The following is a 27373-nucleotide window of genomic DNA, read 5'->3' as shown; positions in this document are numbered from 1 at the left end:
AAATAAGATTTGATCAGTCAGATTTTGAAGGACTTTTGGAAAAGACCCCCACCCCACCCCCGCCTCTCTTTTCCCCCCTCCCCCCACCACCCCCAGACAAAACTGATAGAATTTAATAAAAATATACTGGTGTGCTGGCAGATGTATGCAGTTCCTACTTGGAGCCTACGTAATTGCTAAATTTAAACCATGGATAAAAACATTTTTTAAAGGTCGCAAAGGCATTTATGATGTAACTTTTTTGGTATTTATAAAATACAGGCTTTTGCTGAATCATATGGAGATAATGAAAAATATTGATAGAATACATAAAATACACACAGCTATTCAGCCCAACTAGCCCATGTCAGTGTTTATTCCCCACACAAGCAAGTAATCCTAATCACAATTAACCAGCCTGTTCCCATTTTTTTTCTTCCGTCTATCCGATCGAAATTTTAATGTTGATTTAGTTTCTGACTTGGCAATGAGCCCTGGAAGTGAAATCCACAGCCTCCCAACTCTGTGTTTAAAAAGAAAAACTTTCACCTGTCCTCTTCTAAATCTCTTGCATTTAATCTTGCATCTATGTTCCCTTGTTCTTGACAGCTCAACTACTGGAAGCAGTCTACTTCTATCTACCCTATCCTGTCCTTTCATGATTTTAAACACAATAATAAGGTGACTTTTTGCATATTTTAAAAAATGTTCTTTTTTTTGTCATGACATTGAAAATTCTCAGCAATTGACCTATACTTGCTAAATTATATATAATTTTCTGTTGTAATGCAAAGTTTTGAATGGTACTGTATGATTGGAACTATACAACAGTTTTTGAGTTAAATATTTATTCGTATATTTTAGCAAATGTCCTGTGCTATGTGCACATATAAATCATCTGTCTCTTCCCCTACCTCTCCAATAAAGACATGCATACTATCACAGCCTAGGGTATCGAATATCCTGCTATCTTCGTTTTATCAGTTTAAAAAAAAAGTTGGTTTATTTTGTTGCTGAAAGCTTTTTTTTAAATGGAGGAAGTGGGATCATTTGAAGACTTGCTTCCGTTGATGCACTGATCTGTCAGTTAACATTGTTAACGTTGGGGAGCTCTGTACATGCACAAAAATAGTGAGAACATAAATAGGAGCAGGAGTAGACCATTTGGCCCCTCGAGCCTGCTCTGCCATTTAATAAGATCATGGCTGATCTGATCATGGACTTAGCTCCACTTCCCCGCCCACTCCCCATAACCCTTTATTCCCTTATCGCTCAAAAATCTGTATCTCCACCTTAAATATATTCAATGACCCAGCCTCCACAGCTCTCTGGAGCAGAGAATGCCACAGATTTACAACCCTCTGAGAGAAGAAATTCCTCCTCATAATTTTAAATGGGCGGCCCCTTATTCTGAGACTTTGTCCCCTCGTTCCTAGATTTAGGTTCTACCTATGAGTGGAAATACCTTCTTTGCATCCACCATGTTGAGCCCCCTCATTACCTTATATGTTTCGATAAGATCACCTCCCATTCTTCTGAACTCCAATCTGTATAGGACCAACCTACTCAACCTATCCTCATAAGTTAACCCCCTCATCTCTGGAATCAACCTAGTGAACCTTCTCTGAACAGCCTCCAATGCAAGTATATCCTTCATTAAATACGGAGAACAAAACTGTACGCAGTACTCTAGGTGTGGCCTCACCAATACCCTGCACAGTTGTAGCAGGACTTCTCTGCTTTTATACTCTATCCCCGTTGCAATAAAGGCCAATATTCCATTTGCTTTCCTGATTACTTGCTGTACCTGCATACTCACTTCTTGTGTTTCATGCCCAAGGACCCCAGGTCCCTCTGTACTGCAACACTTTGCAATTTTTCTCCATTTAAATTATAATGTGCTTTTCTATTTTTTTTCTGCCAAAGTGGATAATGTCATATTTTCCCACATTATACTCCATCTTCCAAATTTTTGCCCACTCACTTAGCCTGTCTATATCCCTTTGCAGATTTTTTGTGTCCTCCTCCCAATTTGCTTTTTAGGATGTAAGTCATCAGGTCCATTGGACTTTTCTGCCTTTAGTCCCATTATTTTACTGAGTATTACTTCTTTAGTAATTATATTAAGTTCCTCCCTTGACTATTGGGATGTTTTTAGTGTCTTCTATTATGAAGACCGATACAAAATATTTGTTCAACGTCTCTGCCATTTCTCTGTTCTCCATTATTAAGTCTCATCCTCTCGGGGACCAACATTTATTTTAGGTTAGATGAACAGTGGACTGGGAATGAGGAATTAACGAAATCAGACAAACATGTAGTTAACAATCGGCCAAGAAAAAGCAGTGACCCAATAATTTACCCTGAGCTGAGCTTCCGTCCCTATATGCTCTCCATCACAAAAACACCTCCTTCCACCTTGGTAAAATTACCTGTACCTATCCCAGCCTCAACCCATCTGACACTGAAACCCATTTCCATGTTTTTGTTATCTCCAGACTCCAATATTCCAATGCTCTCCCATCCTTCATCTTCCATAAGCATCAGCTCATCCAAAGCTGTGTGCTGCCTGTGTCCTATGCCTGTTCATCCATTACCCCTGTCGTTGCTGTGGTCCACATTGGCTCTCGGTCCTTCTCTACAATCTCCTCAGTCCCACCAACCCCCAGAATTCTTTGTCTGACCTCTTATGCATCCAACTCCCTTTGCTTTGCTGACAACTGAACCTTGAGCCACCTAGGCATTCCTTTCTACAATTCCCCCTCTAAATGAGTCTGCCTCTCCATTGTCCCCTCCTCCTTGAAGAGGTTCCACAACACCCATTATTTTGACTGTGTTTTTGGTCATGCTCCTAATAGCTTCTGCCTTGGGATCCACTTTTGCCATACAGATGTGCAATGCAGTAGAATGTTTCAGGACATTAAAAATACTATGTAATCGCCAATTGATGGTGGTGAAGGGAGAAGACAGTCTGTTAACCAGGCAATTGTGTTTAGGTTCAAGCATGTGCAGTAGCTTTGGGAGGTTGTTCCAATTGTGGTACTTGAGATCTAAATCAAATAGTGTGGGATGGATGTGTCAGTGTTTCAGGGAGGGCAAGGTAATTTGGTGGACCATCCGCCTGAACACTGCTGTTAGGAATGTTTGCACCCTTGGTATTGACCTGCTTTGAATTCTTCCAGGAACCTGCTTTGCTTTGGTAGTTTCTCATGCTTCCATTTCCATCTACCTCAACCCCACCTCCTCGGCTATTCAAATATTCTATGTCTCAAGTGTCTTTAATTGCTCAATATATCTCCTGTTGTCTTGCTATACGTTCAGCCATTTAACCATCTCCGATTCTCCACCTAATCACTTTGCAGATATTTCTGTTTCTTCACATGCATGTGTGCGTGTTTATTTCCCTTCCCTGTGTTCTGTTTTTAAATGCACTTTATGTATAATATTTTCCGGTGGTGATTAAGGACTCACACCAGAGACATTGGCAATTTGAATCTAACTGGCTGGGCGGGAAACCCACTGGATCACAGAGTAAGTTCGGGCAGGTTATAAAATCATCGTTGCACCTGATCCTGCCCGGTTCTGGACGTTGGATTCGGTTAAAATTGGCCCCATTAACTTGTTTGTTCTCTCCACGCTTACTGAGCAGTTCCAACATTTTTTGTTTTGGCTTTTCGTTCTCAAACTTTTCTCTGTCAACAGTGATACACTCCTGATTATCCTCCTTCCAATTTTAAGAGTATGTAGAAAATGTGTGTTTTTAAAAAAATGGTATATGGCAAAAGAAATAGCATGTCTAGTTATCTTGATAAACGCACAGATATAGAATCATAGAGATTTACGGCACGGAAGGAGGCCCTTCAGCCCATCGTGTCCGTGCCGGCCGACACAGCTATCCAGCCTAATCCCACTTTCCAGCTCTTGGTCTGTAGCCTTGTAGGTTATGGCACTTCAAGTGCATATCCAAGTACTTTTTAAATGTGGTGAGGGTTTTTACCACACTTAGGCAGTGAATTCCAGACTCCCACCACCCTCGGTGGAAAAAAAATCCCCTCAAATCCTCTTTAAACCTCCTTCGAATGACTTTAAATCTATGTCCCCTGGTTGTTGAACCCTCTGCTAAGGGAAATCATCATCGTAGGCAGTCCCTTGAACTTGAGGAAGACTTTCTTCCACTCTAAATGTGAGTTCTCAGGTGACTGTTCAGTTCAATACGGGAATTACAGTCTCTGTCGCAGGTGGGACAGACAGTCGTTGAAGGAAAGAATGGGTGGGGAGTCTGGTTTGCCGCACGCCCCTTCTGCTGCCTGCGCTTGTTTTCTACAAGCTCTTGGCGACAAGACTCGAGGTGCTCAGCGCCCTCCCAGATGCTCTTCCTCCACTTAGGGTGGTCTTTGGGTCCTTCCTATTCACTCGATCTAGGCCCCTCATAATTTTATTCACCTCAATTAGGCCTCCCCTCAGCCTCCTATGTTCCAAAGAAAACAACCCCAGCTTATCCAATCTTTCCTCATAGCTAAAATACTCCAGTTCAGGCAACATCCTTGTAAATCTCCTCTGTACCTTCTAGTGCAATCACATCTTTCCTGTAATGTGGTGACCAGAACTGCACGCAGTACTGTGGCTGTGGCTCAAGCATAACCTCCCTGCTGTTATATTCTATGCCTCAGCTAATAAAGGCAACTATTCCGTATGCCTTCTTAACCTCCTTAACCTCCTTATCTACCTGTCCTACCTTTAGGGATTTGTGAACAAGCACTCTCAGATCCCTCTGTTCCTCTATACTTTTCAGTGTCCTACCATTTATTGTGTATTCCCCTGCCTTGTTAGCCCTCCCCAAATGCATCACCACACACTTCTCCGGATTGAATTCCATTTGCCACTGTTCTGTTCACCTGACCAGTCTATTGATATCTTCCTGCAGTCTGCAGCTCTCTCCTTCATTGTCAACCACACGGCCAATTTTTATATCATCTGCAAACATCTTAATCATGCTCCATACATTCAAGTCTCAATCATTGATATATACCACAAAAAGCAAGGGACCGAGTACTGAGCCCGACGGAGCCCCACTGGAAACAGCCTTCCAGTCACCAAAACGCAACATGGCCATTACCCTTTGCTTCCTGCCTCTTGAGCCAATTTTGGATCAAACTTGCCACTTTGCCTTGGATCCCATGAGCTTTTACTTTCATGACCAGTCTGCCACATGGGACCTTATCAAAAGCCTTTCTAAAATCCATATACTACATCAAACTCAGTACCCTCATCGATCCTCCTAGTTACCTCCTCAAAAATTTCAATCAAGTTAGACCGACACGACCGTCCCTTAACAAATCCACGCTTACTGTCGTTGATTACTCCCGTGTCTTTCGAAATGAAGATTTATCCTGCCCCTCAGAATTTTTTCCAGTAATTTTCCCACCACCGAGGTTAGGCTGACTGGCATGTAATTACTCAGTCTATCGTTTTCTCTCTTTTTAAACAATGGTACAACATTGGCAGTCCTCCAGTTCTCCGGCACCACACCTGTAGTCAGAGAGGATTGGAAAATGGTCAGAGCGTCTGCTATGGCGCCTCTTGCTTCTCTTATAAGCCTGGGATATATTTCATCTGGGCCTGGACATTTATCCACATTCAATGCTGCTATGTTTATTTCATCTAATATGTCACACTCCTTGCCTCAAATTGCAATGTCTGCATCGCCCCTCTCTTTTGTGAAAACAGACAAAGTATTCATTAAGAACCATTCCCTTGTCTTCTGCCTCCACACACAGGTTACCTTCATGGTCTCCAATAGGCCCTACTCTTTCTTCAGTTATCCTCTTGCTCTTAATGTATTTATGATTTTACTTGCCAAAATGTTTTCATGCTCTCTTTGCTTCCCTAATTTTCTTTTTAATTGCACCCCTGCACTTTCTATACTCATCTAGGGTTCCTGCAGTATTGAGGCCGCAGTATCTGCCATAAGCCGCTCCTTTTTTTCTTTATCTGACCCCAGAGATTCCCTTGCAGGACCTCCTGTCGGTCTGGGGATGCCAGTTTGAAAATCTGTGCTGTAAACTGCAGGTGTAAGCACCAGGTCATACAATGTATATATACAAGTAGCATGCTTTGAATTTTGGCAGCTTCAATTGCAATGCACCGAGCAATCTCCCATCCCTCGCAAAAAGAACCCTGACTTCTGGATATGGACTCTTAATATTACTGTTCACTGGAGCTAGGCATAAGCAGGTCATTATTTTAACCCAAGTATCTATTTCCATTAATTAGGAATTCATTGCATTAATTAGGTGGTTTAAAAACCTAGCAATAGTATTAAGAGAAACAGAACATGTTTGAAGAGTCCTGTATGAATATTCAGAGGAATTCTTGCTCAGGAAGAAGATACTGAAATTAATTTACTGTTTTAAAATCTAGAGTCTCAGACTGAAGACATTATCTTAGCTCTGCACTGCAAGCTCCATGTCCTCGGCACTGACTCCATCCCCATCCCTGACAATTGGTTCAGGCTGAACCAGACTATTTGCAATCTCAGCATCCTGTTTGACCCTCGAGCTCATGTCTGTGAGAAGTTCGTACTGGATCTCCACAATTTATTACATAGAATAAATATGTGCACAGAAACAGGCCATTCAGCCCAACCTGCATTTATGCTCCACTCAAGCCTCCTCCCGTCTTTCCTTAACTCTTATCAGCATATCCCTCTATTCCCTTCCCCTTCATATGCTTATGTAACCTCCCCTTAAATGTGTCTATACTATTTGCCCCAAACACTCCCTGTGGTAGCGTGTTACACATTCTCACCACTCTGGATAAAGAAGTTTCTTCTGAATTCCCTATTTGATTTCTTGGTGACTATCTTACATTGATGACCTCTACTTTTGCTGTTCCCCACAAGTGGAAACACTCTCTCTCTCTCTCTCTCTCTCGTCTATTCTATCAAAGCCTTTCATAATTTTAGAGACCTCTATTGGATCACCCTTTAGCCTTGAAAAGAGACTCAGCCTATTTACCCTTTCCTGTTGGATATAACTTTTCATTTGTGGTAACATCCTTGAAAATACCTCTCCAGTGCCTCTATATCCTTTTTATAATGTGGCGACCAGAACTGTACATTGCACTCCCAACTGTAGTCTAACTAATGTGCGGTACAGGTTTAGATTTATATTAAATTTAAATAAAACTCTTCACTTGCTAGAAATAACATTGAGAATTTAGTTTCCATTTTGTTTAGAAGACGTAGAAGAAGAAAAAAAAATCTCAGATCCTCTTGGGGTAAGAAGACATCACCTTATACTGATGCTGGGAGATCTGCAAAACGTAGAAACAGAGAAAATAGGTGCAGGAGTAGGCCATTCGAGCCTGTACCACCATTCAATATGATCATGGCTGATTGTGCAACTTCAGTACCCCATTCCTGCTTTCTCTTCATACCCCTTGATCCCTTTAGCCGTAAGGGCCACATCTAACGCCTTTTTGAATATATCTAACGAACTGGCCTCAACAACTTTCTGTGGTAGAGAATTCCACAGGTTCACAATTCTCTGAGTGAAGAAGTTTCTCCTCATCTCGGTCCTAAATGGCTTACCCCTTACCCTGAGACTGTGACCCCTTGTTCTGGACTTCCCCAATATCGGGATCATTCTTCCTGCATCTAATCTGTCCAATCCCGTCAGAATGTTATATGTTTCTATGAGATCCCCTCTCATTTTTGTAAATTCCAGTGAATATAAGCCTAGTCGATCCAGTCTTCATATGTCAGTCCTGCCATCCCGGGAATCAGCCTGGTGAACCTTCGCTGCACTCCCTCAATAGCAAGAATTTCCTTCTTCAGATTAGGAGACCAAAACTGTACACAATATTCAAGGTGTGGCCTCACCAAGGCCCTGTACAACTGCAGTAACATCTCCCTGCTCCTATACTCAAATTCTCTCGCTATGAAGGCCAACATGCCATTTACCTTCACCACCTTCTGTACCTGCATACCAACTTTCAATGACTGATGTACCATGACACCTAGGTCTCGTTGCACCTCCCCTTTTCCTAATCTGTTACCATTCAGATAATCAGCCTTCCTGTTTTTTCCCCAAAATGAATAACCTCACATTTATCAACATTATACTGCATCTGCCATGCATTTGCCCACTCACCTAACCTGTCCAAGTCGCCCTGCAGCCTCTTAGCATCCTCCTCGCAGCTCTCACTGCCACCTAGCTTAGTGTCATCTGCAAACTTGGAAATATTACATTCAATTCATTTGTCTAAATCATTAACGTATATTGTAAATAGCTGGAGTCCCAGCACTGAACCTTGCGGTACCCCACTAGTCACTGCCTGCCATTCTGAAAAGGACCCGTTTATCCCGACGCTTTGCTTCCTGTCTGCCAACCAGTTCTCTATCCATGTCAATATATTACCCCAATACCATGTGCTTTAATTTTGCACACTAATCTCTTGTGTGGGACCTTGTCAAAAGCCTTTTGAAAGTCCAAATACACCACATCCACTGGTTCTCTCTTGTCTACTCTACTAGTTACATCCTCAAAAAACTCGAAGATTTGTCAAGCATGATTTCCCTTTCATAAATCCAAGCTGATTTGGACCGATCCTGTCACTGCTTTCCAAATGCGCTGCTATTACATCTTTAATAATTGACAATTTCCCCACTTCTGACGTCAGGCTAACCAGTCTATAATTCCCTGTTTTCTCTCTCCTTTTTTAAAAAGTGAGGTTACATTAACTACCCTCCAATCCATTGGAACTGATCCAGAGTCTATAGAATGTTGGAAAATGATCACCAATGCATCCACTATTTCTAGGGCCACTTCCTTAAGTACTCTGGGATGCAGACTATCAGGCCCTGGAGATTTATCGGCCTTCAATCCCATCAATTTCCCTCTCACAATTTCCTGACTAATAAGGATTTCCTTTAGTTTCTCCTTCTCGGTCCCCTAGTATTTCAAGAAGGTTATTTGCGTCTTCCTTAGTGAAGACAGAACCAAAGTATTTGTTCAATTGGTCTGCCATTTCTTTGTTCCCCATGATAAATTCACCTGATTCTGACTGCAAGGAACCTACATTTGTCTCAAACCGTTCATGCTCAGGATACACAGATGTGATTAAATCCAACTGTTGAAGTAAAAATATTCAGTCAAACCCCAGTCTTCTGAGACCGTCTAAGGACTTGAAATAATAAGTTTAATTAAGATTTTAAAAGATACAAAAAAAAATGTAGGTAAATTTAATCCTTATTTTAAAATGTTTTTTTTTTATTTTGAACATTACTGAAGGAAAAAAGTGGTGCATTTAAAAAAAACAAAAACAATGTTGAATGATTCATAACTGACAATTATTTATACAGGGGTATATGGTTTTCCCTTTATAAAATATTTACTTAGTTTTCCTGTGTGAAATGTGTAATATGCTTTTCCCATTATAAAGTTGACATGAAAAGTGTTCCAGGAAGTATTGCTTGTGGACAAGAAGTGTTTGCAATTCGCAGGATTTTGAATGAGATATGTAGATAGTTAATGCTCTAAGCAGAGCAGTGATAACTGTAAACTCTGCATATCGTGCTATTTGAAAGGGTTAGCCTTTTGTTTATAAATAGTGTGACTTTATACTTTATTGGAGGTTTGATTTGAAATAATTAAGGGGAACCGGAAGAAGAGAGTAGTTGCAATATATTCTTCCACCATTGACAATACCCACGCCCCAACTTGTGTCGTTACTAGCCGGTTCCGTGGTCCCTGGCAGCTCTCAGACCTCGCCCAAATTACCACATTCTTCCTGCATGAGCCTCGAAAGTGAGTGCTGACAAGGCGTTACAGGTGAACTCAATTCTGCCCTCACCCAATATTTACACCCATTCACTTTCTAGCAGGAGTCAGCAGTTTGCAACCAGGTGTAAGAACCAGTGCTGATTTTATTTTTCCCCTTTTCCTAGCTTCGGCACTGAGGGCAATTGTAGCACGTTAACTGCTGCCCTGACTGATATCAGCACAGACTGGGAACAGAAACTTGGGAGCTTCTGGCCCATTTATCTTGGTGCTGCACCAGACGATGCCGTTTCCCCAGCAGGCCATCAGAGTGTTGACCGTTTATTCCCCAACTGGCATCATGAATGATGTCCACCCATTGTCGGCTGTACACCAGAAAACGCAATCAGCTGATCTAACCTATCTGTCAGCAATGGTTTTCGGAGAGGCAGCACTGATTATAGGCACTTTTTGGTTCTAGATGAGATGACGACAGTAATGTAAAAATTGCTAAATGGTTCATTTCCATGCTTCAGAGCTGTTACAGTGGGTGTTCAACATGACACTGGTGAGGGATTAAAATCTATCTCTAATAAAAGGGAGATATTTATTTCCCTCCTTGCAAGTGGGGTGAATTCATTTCCTCACAGTGTATTGTGTAGTTTATTTTTCCTGTTTCTGCAAGGTCATACTGCATTTAGCACATGGTGAGTGGTAAAAGGTTTTGTGTTGAGTGAAGACACTGAGCAGCATGATGCTGTGTTCTTACAGCAGGGGAGCGAGAACACTGGCTTCTCTCATCCTGAGGTCCAGCCTCAGCGGCAGCACCAGCAGCAACTTCAGAAACAGCAGCCTGTTCGGAAGGTCACATTGACAAAAGGAGCCCAACAGCAACGGCCACAGCAACAGCGGCAGCAATCTGTACCACAATTGCTCGGAATGACTAAGATTTCAGCCAATCAACAGAACAGGGTAAGCACATGTATTTTCCATATATTGTAAGTACAAATATTATACCTTATGCTGTGAAGGTAGAATAGGTTCAAAGTATTATGGATGCTCTGATACACAAGGCAGTAAGGGACAAATTATTTTCAATCCATTAACCCTTCGTAGCATTGTTCTCGTATAAACTTTGGTAATTAGTCAGTTTTGTTGGTACTTAAACTGTATCCTCTTAAAAGGGAAAGAAGAGTCTGGGGTGGAGCACCTTTTTCTCTCTCGTCCCCTCTCTCCCCGCCCTCTATTTTATTGATAAGGAAATTAACTAAGCAGATTTTTTGATGGTTTAGTAAAAATATCCAATTTCTTGCCTGCATGGAGATGCCCAGCTATTGGGTTCCCTCACTGCTAGCTACTCTAGCGATATCACCATCGGGGAGGGCCTCTGTAAGAAACAGTGGAAGTCCCAACATTAGAGCTGCTCAGTTGTTGAGCAAAGTGTTCGTCCTTCTCCCTTTCCCAAAGGAAGCAGTTGGCGGGTTGAAGGGGAAGAAACGCCTAAATATATTTGGGTAATTTTCAACTTCGCTGTCCGGGCAGAAATCTGGCAGAGTGAATTGCTTGCCCAGTTTTCATTCCATTGAAATCGGGTTGTACAACGGGTGAGCAATCCATTTTGTCAGTGTATCGGCCAGACAGTGATGTTTAAAATCTATCATTGTAATGCTGGAAATGAACCAATAGGTGTAATCACTGTTGTGGTGTCGGGAAACATATCAGCCAAAATGTGCACAGTGAAGTCCCACAAACAGTAATGAAATAAATGACCAGGTAATCTGTTTTAGTGATGATAGTTGAGAGTTGAATGTTGCCTTGGACACTGGGAGAGCGCCCCTGTTTTTCTGATCATGCCATGGGATTTTTTTACGTTCATTACAACAGTGACTACACTTCAAAAAATAAGTATTTAATTGTCTGTAAAGCACTTTGGTTGGTTCTGTGGTTGTGAAAGGTGCTATATATTTTCAAGTTCTTTCTTTTGGTGCAGGCTAGTTGTATGCAAGCAAGACAAAGCAGGGTTAATTTAGCAAAGCTACAAAAAAAGCAAACCAAGCACTAGAGTTTATTTCTAGAGGTATAGAATTAAAAAGTAGAAGTTATGCTCAACCTGTATCGAACCTTGGTTAGACCACACTTGGAATATTGCATACAGTTCTAGTCGCCATATTATAAAAAGGATATAGAGATACTGGAGAGGGTGCAGAGAAGATTTACGAGGATATCCGAAATGCAAGGGTGTACATATCAGGAAAGGCCTTCTAACAGTAGCTACACTGTAGGACGGAGTATAAATTAAGAAATAATGGAGGTTTGTAAAAAAGGAACGGCAATAATCATGGCCGAATTTAACCTTCATATTGATTGGACAAAGCAAATTTGCCAGGGTAGCCTTGAGGAAGACTTCATACAGTGTATCTGGAATAGTTTCCTTGGAACAGTACGTTGCGGAACCAACCAGGGAGCAGGCTATCTTAGACAGGATTAATAAATAATCTCCTAGTAAAGGATCCTCTAGGAATGAGTGACCAAAACATCGTTGAATTTCAAATTCAGATGGAGGGTGAGAAAATTGGATCGCAAACCAGTGTCCTAAGCTTAAATAAAGGAGACTACAAAGGTATCAAGGCAGAGTTGGCTAAAGTGGACTGGGAAAATAGATTCAAGTATGGGACGGTTGATGAGCAGTGGCAGACATTTAAGGAGATATTTCAAAATTCGCAACAAAAAATATATCCCAATGAGAAGGAAAGACTAAGAAGGGATAACCATCCGTGGTTAACTAAGGAAATAAGGGATGGTATCAAAGAGAAAACGGGCATACAATGTGGCTAAGACTAGTGGGAGGCCAGAGGATTGGTAAACTTTTAAAAGCCAGCAAAGAACAACTAAAAATAATAAAGAGAAGGAAGATAGATTATGAAAGTAAACTAGCACGGAATATAAAAACAGATAGTAAGAGTTTCTATAGGTACATAAAAAGGAAAAGAGTGGCTAAAGTAAATGTTGATCCCTGAGAGGATGAGACTGGGGAATTAATAATAGAGAACAGGGAAATGGCAGAGACGATGAACAAATATTTTGTATCGGTCTTCACGGTAGAAGACACTAAAAACATCCCAATGGTGGATAATCAAGGGGCTATACGTAGAGAGGAACTTAATACAATCACTATCGCTAAAGAAGTAGTACTCAGTAAGTTAATGGGACTAAAGGCGACAAGTCCCCTGGACCTGATGGCTGACATCGTAGGGTGTTAAAAGAAGTGGCTGCAGAGATTGTGGATGCATTGGTTGTAACCTACCAAAATTCCCTGGATTCTGGGGCGATCCCAGCAAATTGGAAAACCGCAAATTTAATGCCCCTATTTAAAAAAAGAAGGCAGACAAAAAGCAGGAAACTATAGACCAGTTAGCTTAACATCTGTCGTAGGGAAAATGCTGGAGTCCATTATTAAGGAAGCAGTAGCGGGACATTTGGAAAAGCATAATTCAATCAAACAGAGCCAGCATGGTTTTATGAAGGGGAAATCATGTTTGACAAATTTGCTGGAGTTCTTTGAGGATGTAATGAGCAGGGTGGATAAAGGGGAACCAGTGAATGTGGTGTATTTGGATTTCCAGAAGGCATTCGATAAAGTGCCACATAAAAGGTTACTGCACAAGATAAAAGTTCACAGGGTTGGGGGTAATATATTAGCATGGATAGAGAATTGGCTAACTAACAGAAAACAGAGAGTCAGGATAAATAGGTCATTTTCCAGATGGCAAACAGTAACCAGTGGGGTGCCACAGGGTTCGATGCTGGGGCTTCAACTATTTACAACCTATATTAATGATTTGGATAAAGGGATTGAGTGTAATGTAGCCAAGTTTGTTGATGATAAAAAGATGGGTGGGAAAGCAAATTGTGAGGAGGACACAAAATCTGCAAAGGGATATAGACAGGCTAAGTGAGTGGGTAAAAATTTGGCAGATGGGAGTATAATGTGGGAAAATGTGAAGTTATCCACTTTGGCAGAAAAAATAGAAAAGCAAATTATAATTTAAATGGAGAAAAATTGCAAGTGTTGCAGTATAAAGAGACCCGAGAGTCCTTGTGCATGAAACATAAAAAGTTAGTATGCAGGTACAGCAAGTAATCATGAAGGCAAATGGAATGTTGGCCTTTTTTGCAAAGGGGATAGAGTATAAAAGCAGTTAAGTCCTGCTACAATTGTACAGGGTATTAGTGAGGCCACACCTGGAGTACTGCTTACAGTTTTGGTCTCTGTATTTAAGGAAGGATATACTTGCATTGGAGGCTGTTCTGATCAGGTTCACTAGGTTGATTCCGGAGATGAGGGGGTTGAGTAGTTTGGGCCTATACTCATTGGAGTTCAGAAGAATGAGAGGTGATCTTATTGAAACACATAAGATAATGAGGGGGCTCGACAACATGGAGGCAGAGAGGATATTTCCACTCATAGGGGAAACTAAAACTCGAGGACATAGTCTCAGAATAAGGGGCTGCCCATTTAAAACTGAGATGAGGAGGAATTTCTTCTGAGGGTTGTAAATCTGTGGAATTCTCTGCCCCAGAGAGCTGTGGAGGCTGGGTCATTGAATATATTTAAGGCAGAGATAGACAGATTTTTGAGGGGAATAAAGGATTATGGGGAGCAGGCAGGGAAGTGGAACTGAGTCCATGATCAGATCAGCCATGATCTTATTAAATGGCGGAGCAAGCTCGAGGGGCCGGGTGGCCTACTCCTGCTCCTATTTCTTATATACTTATGAACACGTTGGGTCTCTCTTCTCTTGGGAAAGAAAAAGGCTGAGGGGTGACCTAATAGAAGTCTTTAAAATTCTGAAAGGCATTGATGGAGTGGATACAAAGAGAATGTTTCTACTTGTGGGGAAGAGCATTACTAGAGACGATCAATATAAGATAGTCACGAAGAAAGCCAATAGGGAATTCAAAAGAAACTTCTTCACCCAAAGAGTGATGAGAATGTGAAACTTGCTACCTACCACAAGGCGTGTTTAAACCAAATAGTTTGTATGATTTTAAGGGGAGGCTCGACAAGCACATGAGGGAGAAGGGAATAGAGGGTCAGGCAGAATCGGCATGGATTTATGAAGGGGAAGTCATGTTTGACAAATTTGCTGGAGTTCTTTGAGGATGTAACGAACAGGGTGGATAACGGGGAACCAGTGGATGTGGTGTATTTGGACTTCCAGAAGGCACTTGTCAAGATGCCACATAAAAGGTTACTGCACAAGATAAAAGTTCACGGGGTTGGGGGTAATATATTAGCATGGATAGAGGATTGGCTAACGAACAGAGAACAGAGAGTCCGGATACATGGTTCATTCTCTGGTTGACAATTAGTGGGGTGCCGCAGGGATCAGTGCTGGGACCCCAACTATTTCCAGTCTATATTAACGACCTGGAAGAAGGGACTGAGTGTAACCTAGCCAAGTTTGCTGACAATACAAAGATGGGAAGAAAAGCAATGTGTGAGGAGGACACAAAATCTGCAAAAGGAAATAGACAGTAGCCCCAAGTTTCCACATGATTTGCTCCTGATTTTTAGGAGCAACTGGTGGAGAACGGAGTATCTTAGAAATCGCAATTCTCCACATTTAAGTTTTCTGCAGTTCTAGTCATGTCGAACAGTTTCACTTTTGAACAGAATTTTTTTTTCAAAAGGGGGCGTGTCCGGCCACTGACGCCTGATTTGAAAGTTTTCACAGTGTAAACGTACTCCAAACTAACTTAGAATGGAGCAAGTGAAGATTTTTGTAGGCCTGAAAAAACCTTGTCTACACATTAAAAAATCAGGCGCAGGTTACAAATTAGGCGTCCGGAACGAGGCGGGGGGCGGGGGTGGGGCGGGGGGGAAGGGAAGTCATTACATTCTACAATAAATCCTTAGTTATACTTATACAAATATTATACAAATAATTCCAACCTGAATAAAAATTTATAAGCAAAGAAAAGATTAAATAAACCATGTTCCTATCTGTGTGAAAGTGCTTCAGGCAGGGAGAAGGCTGCAGGAGCCCCCACAAGTTGAGGCAGCCATTCCCGAAGGCAGGGGGCGGGGGGGAGGCCCCCCTGCCGTCGGTCGGGCCCGTCGGGAAACTGCTGCCTCAACTTCTGAGGCTTCCTGCAGCCTTCTCACTGCTGCAAGAAGCCTCAGTGCTGATCATGGAAGGGCAATGTGGTTTTATTAAAAAATGTTAAAAATTGAACAGCTACAAAGAACTACAAAAATGGCCGAGTGCCAATGTTTCCTTCACACTGTGCGTGCGCGAACGCTCCAACGTGCACGCACAGGGTTGCCGGCACGAAAAAAACTCATTTAAATGGTACCCGCCCCCTCCTACTTACAAAATCGGCGCGAGTGGTAGGCTCCGCCCCCAAGCTGACATCGAGTTGCAAGTGCTCGAGAATAGCGTGTTTTTTTTTCAGGCGCTGTTTCCGGCGCGAAAAACGAGCGCCCAGCTCGGAGGGGCGCCTGTTTTGCCGCGTGTGGAAACTTGGGGCCAGTGAGTGGGCAAAAATTTGGCAGATGGAGTATAATGTTGGATAGTGTGAGGCAGAAAAAAAATCAAGAGCAAGTTATTATTTAAATGGAGAAAGATTGCAAAGTACCGCTGTGCAGCGGGACCTCAGGGTACTTGTGCATGAAACACAAAAGGATAATATGCAGGTACAGCAAGTGATCAGGAAGGCCAATGGTATCTTGGCCTTTATTGCAAAGGGGATGGAGTATAAAAGCAGGGAAGTCTTGCTACAGCTATATAAGGTATTGGTGAGGCCACACCTGGAATACTGCGTGCAGTTTTGGTTTCCATGTTTACGAAAGGATATACTTGCTTTGGAGGCAGATCAGAGAAGGTTCACTTGGTTGATTCCAGGGATGAGGGGGTTGACTAATGAGGAAAGATTGAGGAGGTTGGGCCTCTACTCATTGGAATTCGGAAGAATGAGAGGTGATCTTATCGAAACTTATAAGATTATGAAGGGGGCTTGACAAGGTGGATGCAGAGAGGATGTTTCCACTGATGGGGGAGACTAGAACGAGAGGTCATGATCTTAGAATAAGGGGCCGCCCATTTAAAACAGATGAGGAGAAATTTCTTCTCTTTTGAGTGTTATAATCTGTAGAATTCGCTGCCTCAGAGAGCTGTGGAAGCTGGGACATTGAATAAATTTAAGACAGAAATATAGTTTCTTAAACGATAAACGATAAGGGGTTATGGGGAGCGGGTGGGGAAGTGGAGCTGAGTCCATGATCAGATCAACCCTGATCATCTTCAGTGGCGGAGCAGGCTCGAGGGGTCGTATGGCCTATTCCTGTTCCTATTTCTTCTGTTGTTATGCTAATAGATTTAAATGAGGAAAGACAGGAGGAGGCTTGAGTGGAAAAAAAAACCGGCATGGACTGGTTGGGCCAAATGGCCTGTTTCTGTGCCGTATATCATATGTAATTAATATTCGTGAACCATTTGGATTTTTAACATTTCAGCAGCTGTCATGCTCATTTCTCAGGTGGTAACTTGAAAATAATCACATTTATTGAATTCGATTTCAAAACTATCTGGTGAAATTTGAACTTGTGCCTATTTGGTTGCTTGTCTAGTACCGTAACTGCAACACTACGTACCTGTTAACTTGGCGTGATATATACCGGGGTAAATCTCCATCATGTTCTTGGTGCAAATCAAACAGCAGCATTGGCTCTTTGAGTCATGGAAGGAATTAAGGAAAATCTAGGAAACATTCTTGTAGCTGTTAGAAGCCAAGCCTCTTGTACTGATTCTGCCTTTAACTGAAATTTCAAGCCAGTTAAACCTACCTTTACAGAAACCGATTAACTAAGATTGAACGCAAGTCTTCAATTATACTTATTCCAAATGAGAATTGTGGCTCTTAAGCATTGCTAAAGGTTCCAGATCTCTGTCTTGGCTCGGCCACTGGAGTCAGTGATGTATGACTCAACATTAGTTCAGCCCTATCTCCAGTCATCATCAATTACCACATCTAGATAACCTACAACTTAGATAATTTTTCTGAATCTAGTCCAGAGCGTGCATTTTATCCCACCAACCGTAAGCCTGTAGTTGAGAAAAATCTCAATGAGTTTGTTGCTTAGATTCTGTCCGCTGTGAGGTACAACGGACTTGATCTTCATGGTGCGACAACTGCAAGAGAAATGCAGGGAACAGCACCAACCATTGTACATGGCCTTCTTTGACCTCTCAAACTCCTTTGACACTGTTAACCGCAAGGGAGTATGGAGTGTCCTCCTCCGATTCGGCTGCCCCCAAAAGTTTGTTGCCAGCCTCTGCTTGCTCCACGACGACATGCAAGCCATGATCCTGACCAACGGATCCACCACAGACCCAATCCATGTACGGACCAGGGTCAAGCAGGGCTACGTCATCACGCCAACCCACTTCTTGATCTTCCTTGCTGCAGTGCTCCATCTCACGCTCAACAAGCTCCCCGCTAGAGTAGAACTACACTATAGAACCAGTGGGAACCTGTTCAACCTTCGTCGCCTCCAGGCTAGATCTAAGACCGTCCCATCCTGTCGTCGAACTACAGTAAGCGGGATGATGCTTTGTCTGTGCACATTTGGAGGCTAAACTCCAAGCCAGCGCCAACATCTTCACCGAGTTGTACGAAAGCATGGGTCTTACACTAAACATCCGTAAGACAAAGGTCCTCCACCAATCTGACGCCGCCGCACAGCACTGCTCCCCGGTCATCAAAATCCACGGTGCGGCCTTGGACAACCTGGACCACATCCATACTTCGGGAGCCTACTCTCAGCAAGAGCCGACATCGACGACGAGGTCCAACACCTCCTCCAGTGCGCCATTGCAGTCTTTGGTCGCCTGAGGAAGAGAGTGTTCCAAGATCAGGCCCTCAATTCTGGCACCAAGTTTATGATCTACAGGGCTGTACTGATACCCGTCCTGCTGTATGGCTCAGGGATGTGGACCATATACAGCAGACACCTCAAATCGCTGGAGAAATATCACCAACTATGTCTCCGCAAGATCGTGCAAATTTCCCAGGAGGATAGACGCACCAACATTGGTGTTCTCGATCAGACCAACATCCCCAGCATTGAAGCACTGACCACACTCGACCAGCTCCGTTGGGCGGGCCACATTGTCCGCGTGCCCGACACAAGACTCCCAAAGCAAGCGCTCTACTCGGAACTCCTGTACGGCAAGCGATCCCCAGGTGGGCAGAGGAAATGTTTCAAGGACACCCTCAAAGCCTCTGATAAAGTGCAACATCCCCACCAACACCTGGGAATCCCTGGCCCAAGACCGCCCTCAGTGGAGGGAGAGCATCCGGGAGGGCGCTGAGCACCTTGAGTCTTGTCGCCGAGAGCATGCAGAAAACAAGTGCAGGCAGCGGAAGGAGTGTGCGGCAAACCAGGCTCCCCACCCACCCTTTTCTTCAACCATATCAGTCACACCTGCAAAAGAGACTAATTCCCATATTGGACTGTGCAGTCACTTGAGAGCTCACTTTGAGTGGAAGCAAGTCTTCCTCGATTTCGAGGGACTGCCTGTGATATGGTGATGATGCTTAGATTTTATTTGAGCATTGAACTTGTCAATTTAAATGTATTTGTATCCTAGTAGCCCTGTTTTTAGGCCAAGGCCTTGAATGATCAACATATCCTACTGTTTCAGGATTTTCCTTCCCAAACTTCTTGTGGTCTGTCACAAATTTGCTTTAGTTAGGGAGGCCCAAGTTTTCATCAGTGGATAGAGACCCCTTTGATTGCTGAACATACGCAACATGCCACTGTTTGCTTTGTAGTTATTTTTTGTTCTCTGGATGTGGGCAAGGCTGCAATTATTTCCCATTTCCATTTGTCCTGAGAAGGTTCTGGTGGCCCTTCTCCTTGAACTACTGCAGACCTTGAAATGATGGCCCGGAAATTACGGTCGGAGGATTCCTGTGGCCGGATGCTTCCAACCGATTTTTTTTTAAACGAACATACCTGATGGTCCCGGAGGAATGTAGACTTGTGTTCCTAGGCCTCCATTCGCAGTCCAGCGTTGGGGCCCTCGTATTCCAGGAGCGTATGTGCAGCCTTGTATCACTTGGGCCAGAACAACTAATGAAAATGGCGTATTCCCAATTGTGCAGAGATCACAATTTCTATGAATGGGGATACCCCCAAAAACACACATTTTAAATAAATAACACACACTTCACATATTTAAAATTAATTAAAATTGAATTTCATTAAATGTTTTAGACAATTTAAAAAAAAATGTTTTAATGGGGTAAAAATAAACTTTCCTTAATGGACAGAGTTTTTACTATTAAACAAATAATGTTTTATTTTTGTTTTAAAACTCTTAAAGCGGCCTTACTTTTACCAGGCGTAAGAGTTTGAAGGATATTCGTTGGCAAATAGCCCAAATCTCTGCCTGCGAAGGCCCTTCTCCCCGGGATGCATTGGAACTGTCAAAAGAAATGTTGACCGTTCGCAAGTGCCGGCATTTGCGTGGCGTCTACGGGTACATGTGCACATCGACCGCAATCTTTGGCCCGATGATTCTCCCACAATAGCTTTCCAGGATTTTTATCCAGTGCCTATGAAGGAACATGGCTTTTTGTCCAAGCTGGGACGGTGTGTGATTTGGCAGAGAACTTCAAAGTGATGGTATTTCCATGAACTTGCTACTCTTGTTCTCGGTGATGTAATGTTCCTCAAAGGGATTATTTTAACAAACTCTTAAACAGGGACATCCCCGTGGCCTTGGAAACAAAGCCAAATATGCGGGCTCAATTCTCTGAAGTATCCAAACAAGCCATCCAGTTGTAAACAGTTGCTACAAAGTTCAATAAGAAAATCAGTTGACCTTTTTGGCAATGACCTCGGCATCATATGATATGACTCGAACTATCTTAGCCCATTCGGCCCTGCAAAGTCCTTCTCTAACATCCAGGGGCTAGTACCCAAGTTCGGAGAACTGTCCCCCAGACTAATCAGGCCTGATCGGTTCATACTTGACAGAATACATCAATCAGCCAACGTTTTAGATTCCTCCATCGCCATCCCTGAGTATGCCCGGTCCCAGTGAGATTTACCAGAGGCGAGGGCACAGTGGCATGCAGTCAGGTGGGAGTGGCCCTGGGAGTCCTTAACATTGTCTGTAGACCTCATGAAGGCTCGAGGCTTCAGGTCAAACAAGGTTAAGGAAACTTCCTGCTGATCACCACCTCATGTAGCCCCCTCAACTGTTCAATCAGTACTCCTCCGTATTGAACATCACTTGGAGGATGCTCTGAGGCAAGCAAAGGCGTGAAATATACTCTGGGTAGGGAACGTCAATGTCTACTACCAAGAGTGGCAAAATATTACACTCACTGAGCTGGCTGACTCCTGTCAGGACACATCTGCCAGTCTGTGCCTGTGTCAGGTGGTAAATATTCCCAAATTATTATACAGCTATATTCCTTTTGTTTTGTTTTCCTTTGTTGGTATAATTTCAACACAAAAGTATTTAAACAAAATAGTGCATCAATAGCCTTGTTGTCGTCTCTTTTGCAGAAGAAACCAAATTCTTTTTTGTGTATGTAGATTTGGGCTTTGCCGTTAAAATATTGTCTCCAGTTGCAAGTACTGAAACTAATTTATGATTTTAGGGCTCGTAGTTATTAGTTAAATATGGGGCATTGCAGCTTTAAAAATATAACCTGATCTTAAACTGTAGTTTCACACAGTAAATGTTGCTGTGAAACCATTATATGATCCACAGAAAGTTTTGAGCCACAAGCTGACACCCCAAGGACAAAATAAATTGGCTGAGTGTTGTGTTCTCTACAGGTCATTATGCAGGGGCGCGGCATAGCATTATCAGGCCAGATGGGCCGAGGACGCATGATGCAACATAAACAGAATCTGCGAGTGGTGGAATGCAGACCTCAACCATGTGTGGTGTCAATTGAAGGGCTTTCTTCTTCAACCACTGATTTCCAGTTGAAAAACCTGCTGATGTCAGTTGGACCTATTCAGGTAGGTGACCCCTTGCATGCATTTTTTAGCACACACATTATTGTAATGCCTTTTTTAATCTGTTTCGATCTAAGCTGCTCAATTTAAGCAATGAACCTAAAGTTCTATTAAAGTGTACTAGATTTTTATAATTGGTAAATATTACCTTGTTGTATTAAATGATAATGGGGAACATGGTAATGAGCAGTCACTATCATTTGAAATTGTAGCATCTTTGAGTATATTTCATGATATGCAAGATTTGTATTAGCATACAGCTTTTTACATTGATTGCAGTTTTCTCTAATGCACAGATGGCAGTGGCTTGTCCTAGCTTGTCACCCTCATTGACAGAGGTGTCTGATTTGGATGTGGATTTCTGTGCATCACCCAAATTCCGTTCAATAATTTCCCTTAATTCTTTGCATTTTCCTGTCTCCTTTGTCTTTGCCCTTGGCTACTGTTTCAGCTCAACAGGCTTCACGGGTAGTTCCCTAAAGTCATATATTCCCGATACAGCCAGTAAAGCTGATCGTATTGTAAAGTGCATTTAAAAGTAAATGGAACAAATTGTTGCAAAACAAATGTTTAATGCATTAATAAAATAAAATGTTTCTTTTTGTCATCTTCGATATGCTGCGGAGTATTGCCAGTTGGGATGCATTTACACTAAGTATAATGCCAGCGTGAAGCAGCATAACTTTGTAGTAATGCTAACAGCTTGTAGTGTAAATCTGCAATAATGGCCTGACCTCACTCTGAAGCAAAGCGAAACGAGACTCTTTCCTCATCCTTCCCTCCTAGCCTGCCCTTCCCTCCTATCCCACCCAAGCTACTGCTCACTTGTCCTAACTCTTCCACCAAAGCTGGGTGCCTATTATTTTATTCATATTTCTTCCCCTTTTCCCAGCACTGTGTCTTGCAAACATGTTCTACGTTAAAGGTGTTATTATAAATACAAGTTGCTATGCCTCAGTCAAGTGAATATTTTAAAACATTCCAGTATCATTACATAAGTGCTATATAAATGCAAAAAGCAAAGTATTGGAAATCTGAATTAAAAACAGATGGCGCTGGAAACATTCAGCAGTTCGGGCAGCATCTGTGGAGAGAGCGAGGTACGGTAAATGTTTCAGGTCCCTGTGTGGAATGAGTCCGAGCCAGAGACAGTTGTTGAGAAGAGATGTAGCTGTGAAAGTGAGTTTTAGCGAACACTATATAAATGCAAGTTAAATGAATGCTTGAAAAAAAATTCCTGTATCATTACATGTTCAGATTAAATGAGTTGAGTTAAGAGACTGACTGATTCATTTTAAACCAATTAGCATTTACCTCTGAGAAAGGGAATGCCACGACCGGCTTAATGCATTGATACTATAGGCAGGGGATTGAATAACTCCTATTATCTCCATCACTCTTGAGTCCTCGAAGTGAAACTAGGATGAACAAATCACATGGATTCTCGAGATCAATTTCATTCCCTTTCTAGCAAGCCATCAGATGAGTCCATGATGCCCAAATAGGTTCAAATTTCAGTTAATATATTTTTTTCCACAGGACCTTTTTGAACTCCGTTTCCCCCAATGAATCTTAAAAAGCTGGATACACTTGGATGCAAAAGCACCGTGAAAATATTTTATCGGCTTGAACAGGGAAAGTTCTGGACATAGTTAGATGAACGCTAAATAATAGTGAAGAATCTATTGTGTTCCATATTGAATACTCTATATAGATGGGCAGACTTTTTTTACTTGCATTTTAAGTGGCATATTAACAAAGCATTGACGGAGATAACTAACAAAAAACAGGTGTCTTGTGCAATTGGGTCTGATGGTTGGATGGGAGTACAAAAGCTTGGAGAAAATGTATTGGGGTGCAATGGGAAACATTAAAGTAGTTGTTCGGAGGTTCAGAAGGGATTTGAGGGGACTTTTTTTCACTGAGGGTGGTGGGGGTCTGGAACTCACTGCCTGAAAGGGTGGTAGAGGCAGAAAGCCTCACCACATTTAAAATGTACTTGGTTATGCACTTGAAGTGCCGTAATCTGCAGGGCTACGGACCAAGAGCTGGAAAGTGGGATTAAGCTGGATAACTCATTGTCGTCCGGCACAGATACGATGGGCCGAATGGCCTCCTTCCGTGCTGTAAATTTCTACGATCCTATGAGATGTCCTCTAGGTAAAATGTGCTTCAGCAATCCTGATCGAGTAGCAGTGGTTAGTTGTGCTTAAAATTCTGAGGTCGAGGCAACAAACTTAATTGGGAGAGAGTTCTCCAGGCAGGAGAAGCAGTTTGTGCTTTGCTGCAGGAATTCTCTGTGGACTTTTGAGATCAATACAGAATGTTGGTGTGCAGCTGCAGCAACTCTTTGTTCCTGGCTTAAACATGGAGGTCTGGCTTATATATCAGCATTGTTTCTGCTACGGTTCCAACAATAATCTTCATCTTGTAATATCCATGAGCTGCTGTCATTAGGCAATGCTATCTGACATGCCTGTTTGGTTCAGAGCTTCCCTTCTGACAAATGGACCATAATTCTGGATTAATCAGTTATGTTAGTTATCCGGGGTCAAAGTTGAGTAATTTCTCAACATGTAACAGGACCAGTCAGTCGTAAAGGATGTTTGGATACACTCCCCAGGAAAATTTTTGCAAAGGCCACCGAGTTTTTAATAGTCCTTTTTACCATTGCATCATTCCTTTTTCTGCATGGTTTAAATGTCCTCCACCAGTTCACAATCCAACTTCAAAGGAACAAATCTCTCTGTGATTTCCTGATTGGTGACTGCATTAGCCTCTTCAAACATTTCCTGCACTGCCTGTATTTTTTTAAAGATTTCATTTCAGGTGCATAGTAAGTCTTGGTTCAGTCCCCGCCACGCACACTGTCCTCGTTTATCACGGACAGCTAGCTATGTCGAACAAATGGGGCTAACAATTTGTCCAACATGGGTGTCAGTTACAATGACGCCGCTTCAAACCTATTAAGCGCATCGACTATTTTGTGCAATTCTGTACTTATCAACCATTTAAAAGTCAATTATTTTTTATGGCTGCATCCGGTCACTTTGCAAAATAAAAAGGCAGATATTAGAACCACAGTGACATAAATAGAGCCAAGACACTGTAGCCGAGGTTGACCTGATCTCGTGTTAAATGTATTAGCTGATTGAAGCTGCCCGAAATCTCCGCTGTCTCCTGTAGTTGTTAACACTGCGAATAGCTGATGGGGAATTCGGGCAGCTTCAATGAGCTGTTTGCACTGTTAACGACTTGCCAAGGCAGTCAGAAAATGAAGACTTTGAGCAGCTTAAATCAGCTGATAACATTTAACGTTAATGTTAGTACGTACGATTGTATCAGTGTATTTTTCTTTGAAACAGATAAGAGTATTTGTAACTGAACCAACCAAGATATTTAAAAGATTTTTTATCAAGTGGCCCAAAAAGGTTTTTTAAAAATTTTACAATTTTATTTAAAGGAAGAAAAACAAATGTTCATTTATATAGTACCTGTCACTTCTTCCGGATGTCCCAAAGTGCTTCACAGCCAGTGACTTGCTTTTCAAGTGTAATCACTGATTGTTATATAGGCAGATAAATATATGAACTGCACATTATTAGGCAGACTTCTATTATTGATGGGTCAATATGGTGAGCCATGCACACACCACTGTGCAGTTATGTATTTAGCCATAAAATGGTCGGTAGTTACTTGCCAACCAGTTTTTTTGGTGTTTTAAAATTACATTTACTTATGTAGAACTTGATCCTTTGACAACATTCACTTCTGAACTCGTTCATAAAAATGGCCCCATTGAGTGAAGTATTGAGAGGGGAGAGGACTGGGTGTGGGGGAAATTTTCTGCATATATATCGAAAATCTATATTTCTTAGAAAAATAACCTTGAAATTTGCCTGGACCAGGTTAACAGAAAAATGAAACTTTTACCGCCTTTCAATCACTCCGCCCAGCAAGAGGAGCCATTTCAAACAATCTATATTTATTTGCCCTTTTTAAGCAACATCCTGTTCATTTTGCCAATATTTATTTACAGCAAAGCTTGTCAGCCTGCCTTGCCTGCAAAATCTAATTGCCATTAGTTTTAGGTAATTAAGCTGTTTGTTTAAAATTTTCAGTTATTGTTGATAAAAATTGTTACACACAAGCATCAGTTTCATGGTTTACACCAACCATAACTAATTTGAGAAATGACTCCAATTATACCTAAAGTTGACTAAGTTTGAGAGTGCTCAAAAATACAAAGCAGTAGCCTTTTTTTAAGTGCTTTGTTATTAAGAGACACCTGTATAATTTCTCCACAACATAAAAAAATCAGTTTAAAATATTTGAGAGGATTGCATAAATAAAAGTACATTTTTTCTTTATTAAATCTGGTTTGAATATTTTTGTTCTCCGACCCCAAGTCTCTCTATTTGGTTATTGCATGTGATCAGTCTTTTTTTCCCTGTGTTATTCATTAGTTTTTTCAGAAAACACAAATTTATGCGCTTGATACATGGTTGGCAAAAGCTTCAGAAGTTGGAATTTTGTTCTGCATGTCATGTAACCATGGGAGTTGATATGATCAAGACTGAGGAATTTGGACAACGGTGAAATGTGAGCACATTTGCACAGCATTCGTTTTGAACTTGTGAATGCCACTGGTAATTTCTGCTGGACATTTTTTTTCCCAGTGTTCACAGGGAATCTATGTTGATCCCTGCTTTTTTATGTGTGAGCACTGCATAGGATTTTCTTTGTTTCAGTGACTGCATCATCCAGTTAATCTGTTAATTGTGAAATAAGTCCCTCATATCCATTCATTAGTGTTAGCCGTTGGTTGATCTGCCCATGAATTAAACAGTAAATTCAGTTTAACAAATAAATGCAGCATTTGCATTTAAACTACTTATTGAAGTATTTGAATTATCCACAGAGTCAAAATGTCAATTATTGAGAGTAATTCTTGGTACATTTTTTCCAGTGAAGGGGCATCTAATGAATATTAACATTCAAAAATTGCTTGCAAAATGAAAATTATTATATGTTTGGTGTGTGTAACATCTGCTGCAGTTGGCTTGTTACAGGTTTCTATTTGGCATGCCTTGATGGGTTGGATTGAAATCATCATATCATAGGCGGTTCCTCGAAATCGAGGAAGACTTGCTTCCACTCTAAAAGTGAGTTCTCAGGTGACTGTACAGTCCAATACGGGAATTACAGTCTCTGTCACAGGTGGGGCAGACAGTCGTTGAAGGAAGGGGTGGGTGTGGAGTCTGGTTTGCCGCACGCTCCTTCTGCTGCTTCTGCTTGTTTTCTGCATGCTCTCGGCGACGAGACTCGAGGTGCTCAGCGTCCTCCCAGATGCTCTTCCTCCACTTAGGGCGGTCTTTGGTCAGGGATTCCCAGGTGTCAGTGGGGATGTTGCAATTTATCAAGGAGGCTTTAAGGGTGTCCTTGAAATGTTTCCACTGCCCACCTGGGGATCGCTTGCCGTACAGGAGTTCCGAGTAGAGCGCTTGCTTTGGGAGTCTTGTGTCGGGCATGCGGACAGTGTGAGCCCGCCTAATGGAGCTGGTGGAGTGTGGTCAGTGCTTCG

General features: G+C 42.0%; 1 protein-coding gene across 5 annotated transcripts in view; it reads left to right on the top strand.

The window, feature by feature from the left end:
* Positions 1-27373, top strand: part of rbm33a (RNA binding motif protein 33a) — a 203636-nt gene that overhangs the window by 137459 nt on the left and 38804 nt on the right. For 3 of the 5 annotated variants that reach the window (XM_070881642.1, XM_070881643.1, XM_070881640.1), the window contains 3 exons: positions 589-660; positions 10512-10712; positions 21604-21792. In XM_070881642.1, coding sequence (XP_070737743.1) covers positions 589-660; positions 10512-10712; positions 21604-21792 — 462 coding nt within the window. The remainder of the gene's footprint in view (positions 1-588; positions 661-10511; positions 10713-21603; positions 21793-27373) is intronic. The other 2 variants (XM_070881644.1, XM_070881641.1) reach the window with 1 other exon arrangement.

This window comes from Pristiophorus japonicus, chromosome 5, assembly GCF_044704955.1.
Source record: "Pristiophorus japonicus isolate sPriJap1 chromosome 5, sPriJap1.hap1, whole genome shotgun sequence".
In the NCBI taxonomy this organism is placed as follows: domain Eukaryota; kingdom Metazoa; phylum Chordata; class Chondrichthyes; family Pristiophoridae; genus Pristiophorus; species Pristiophorus japonicus.
The sequence above is the reverse complement of the archived record's forward strand: the minus strand, read 5'-3'. Positions and strand labels throughout refer to the sequence as shown.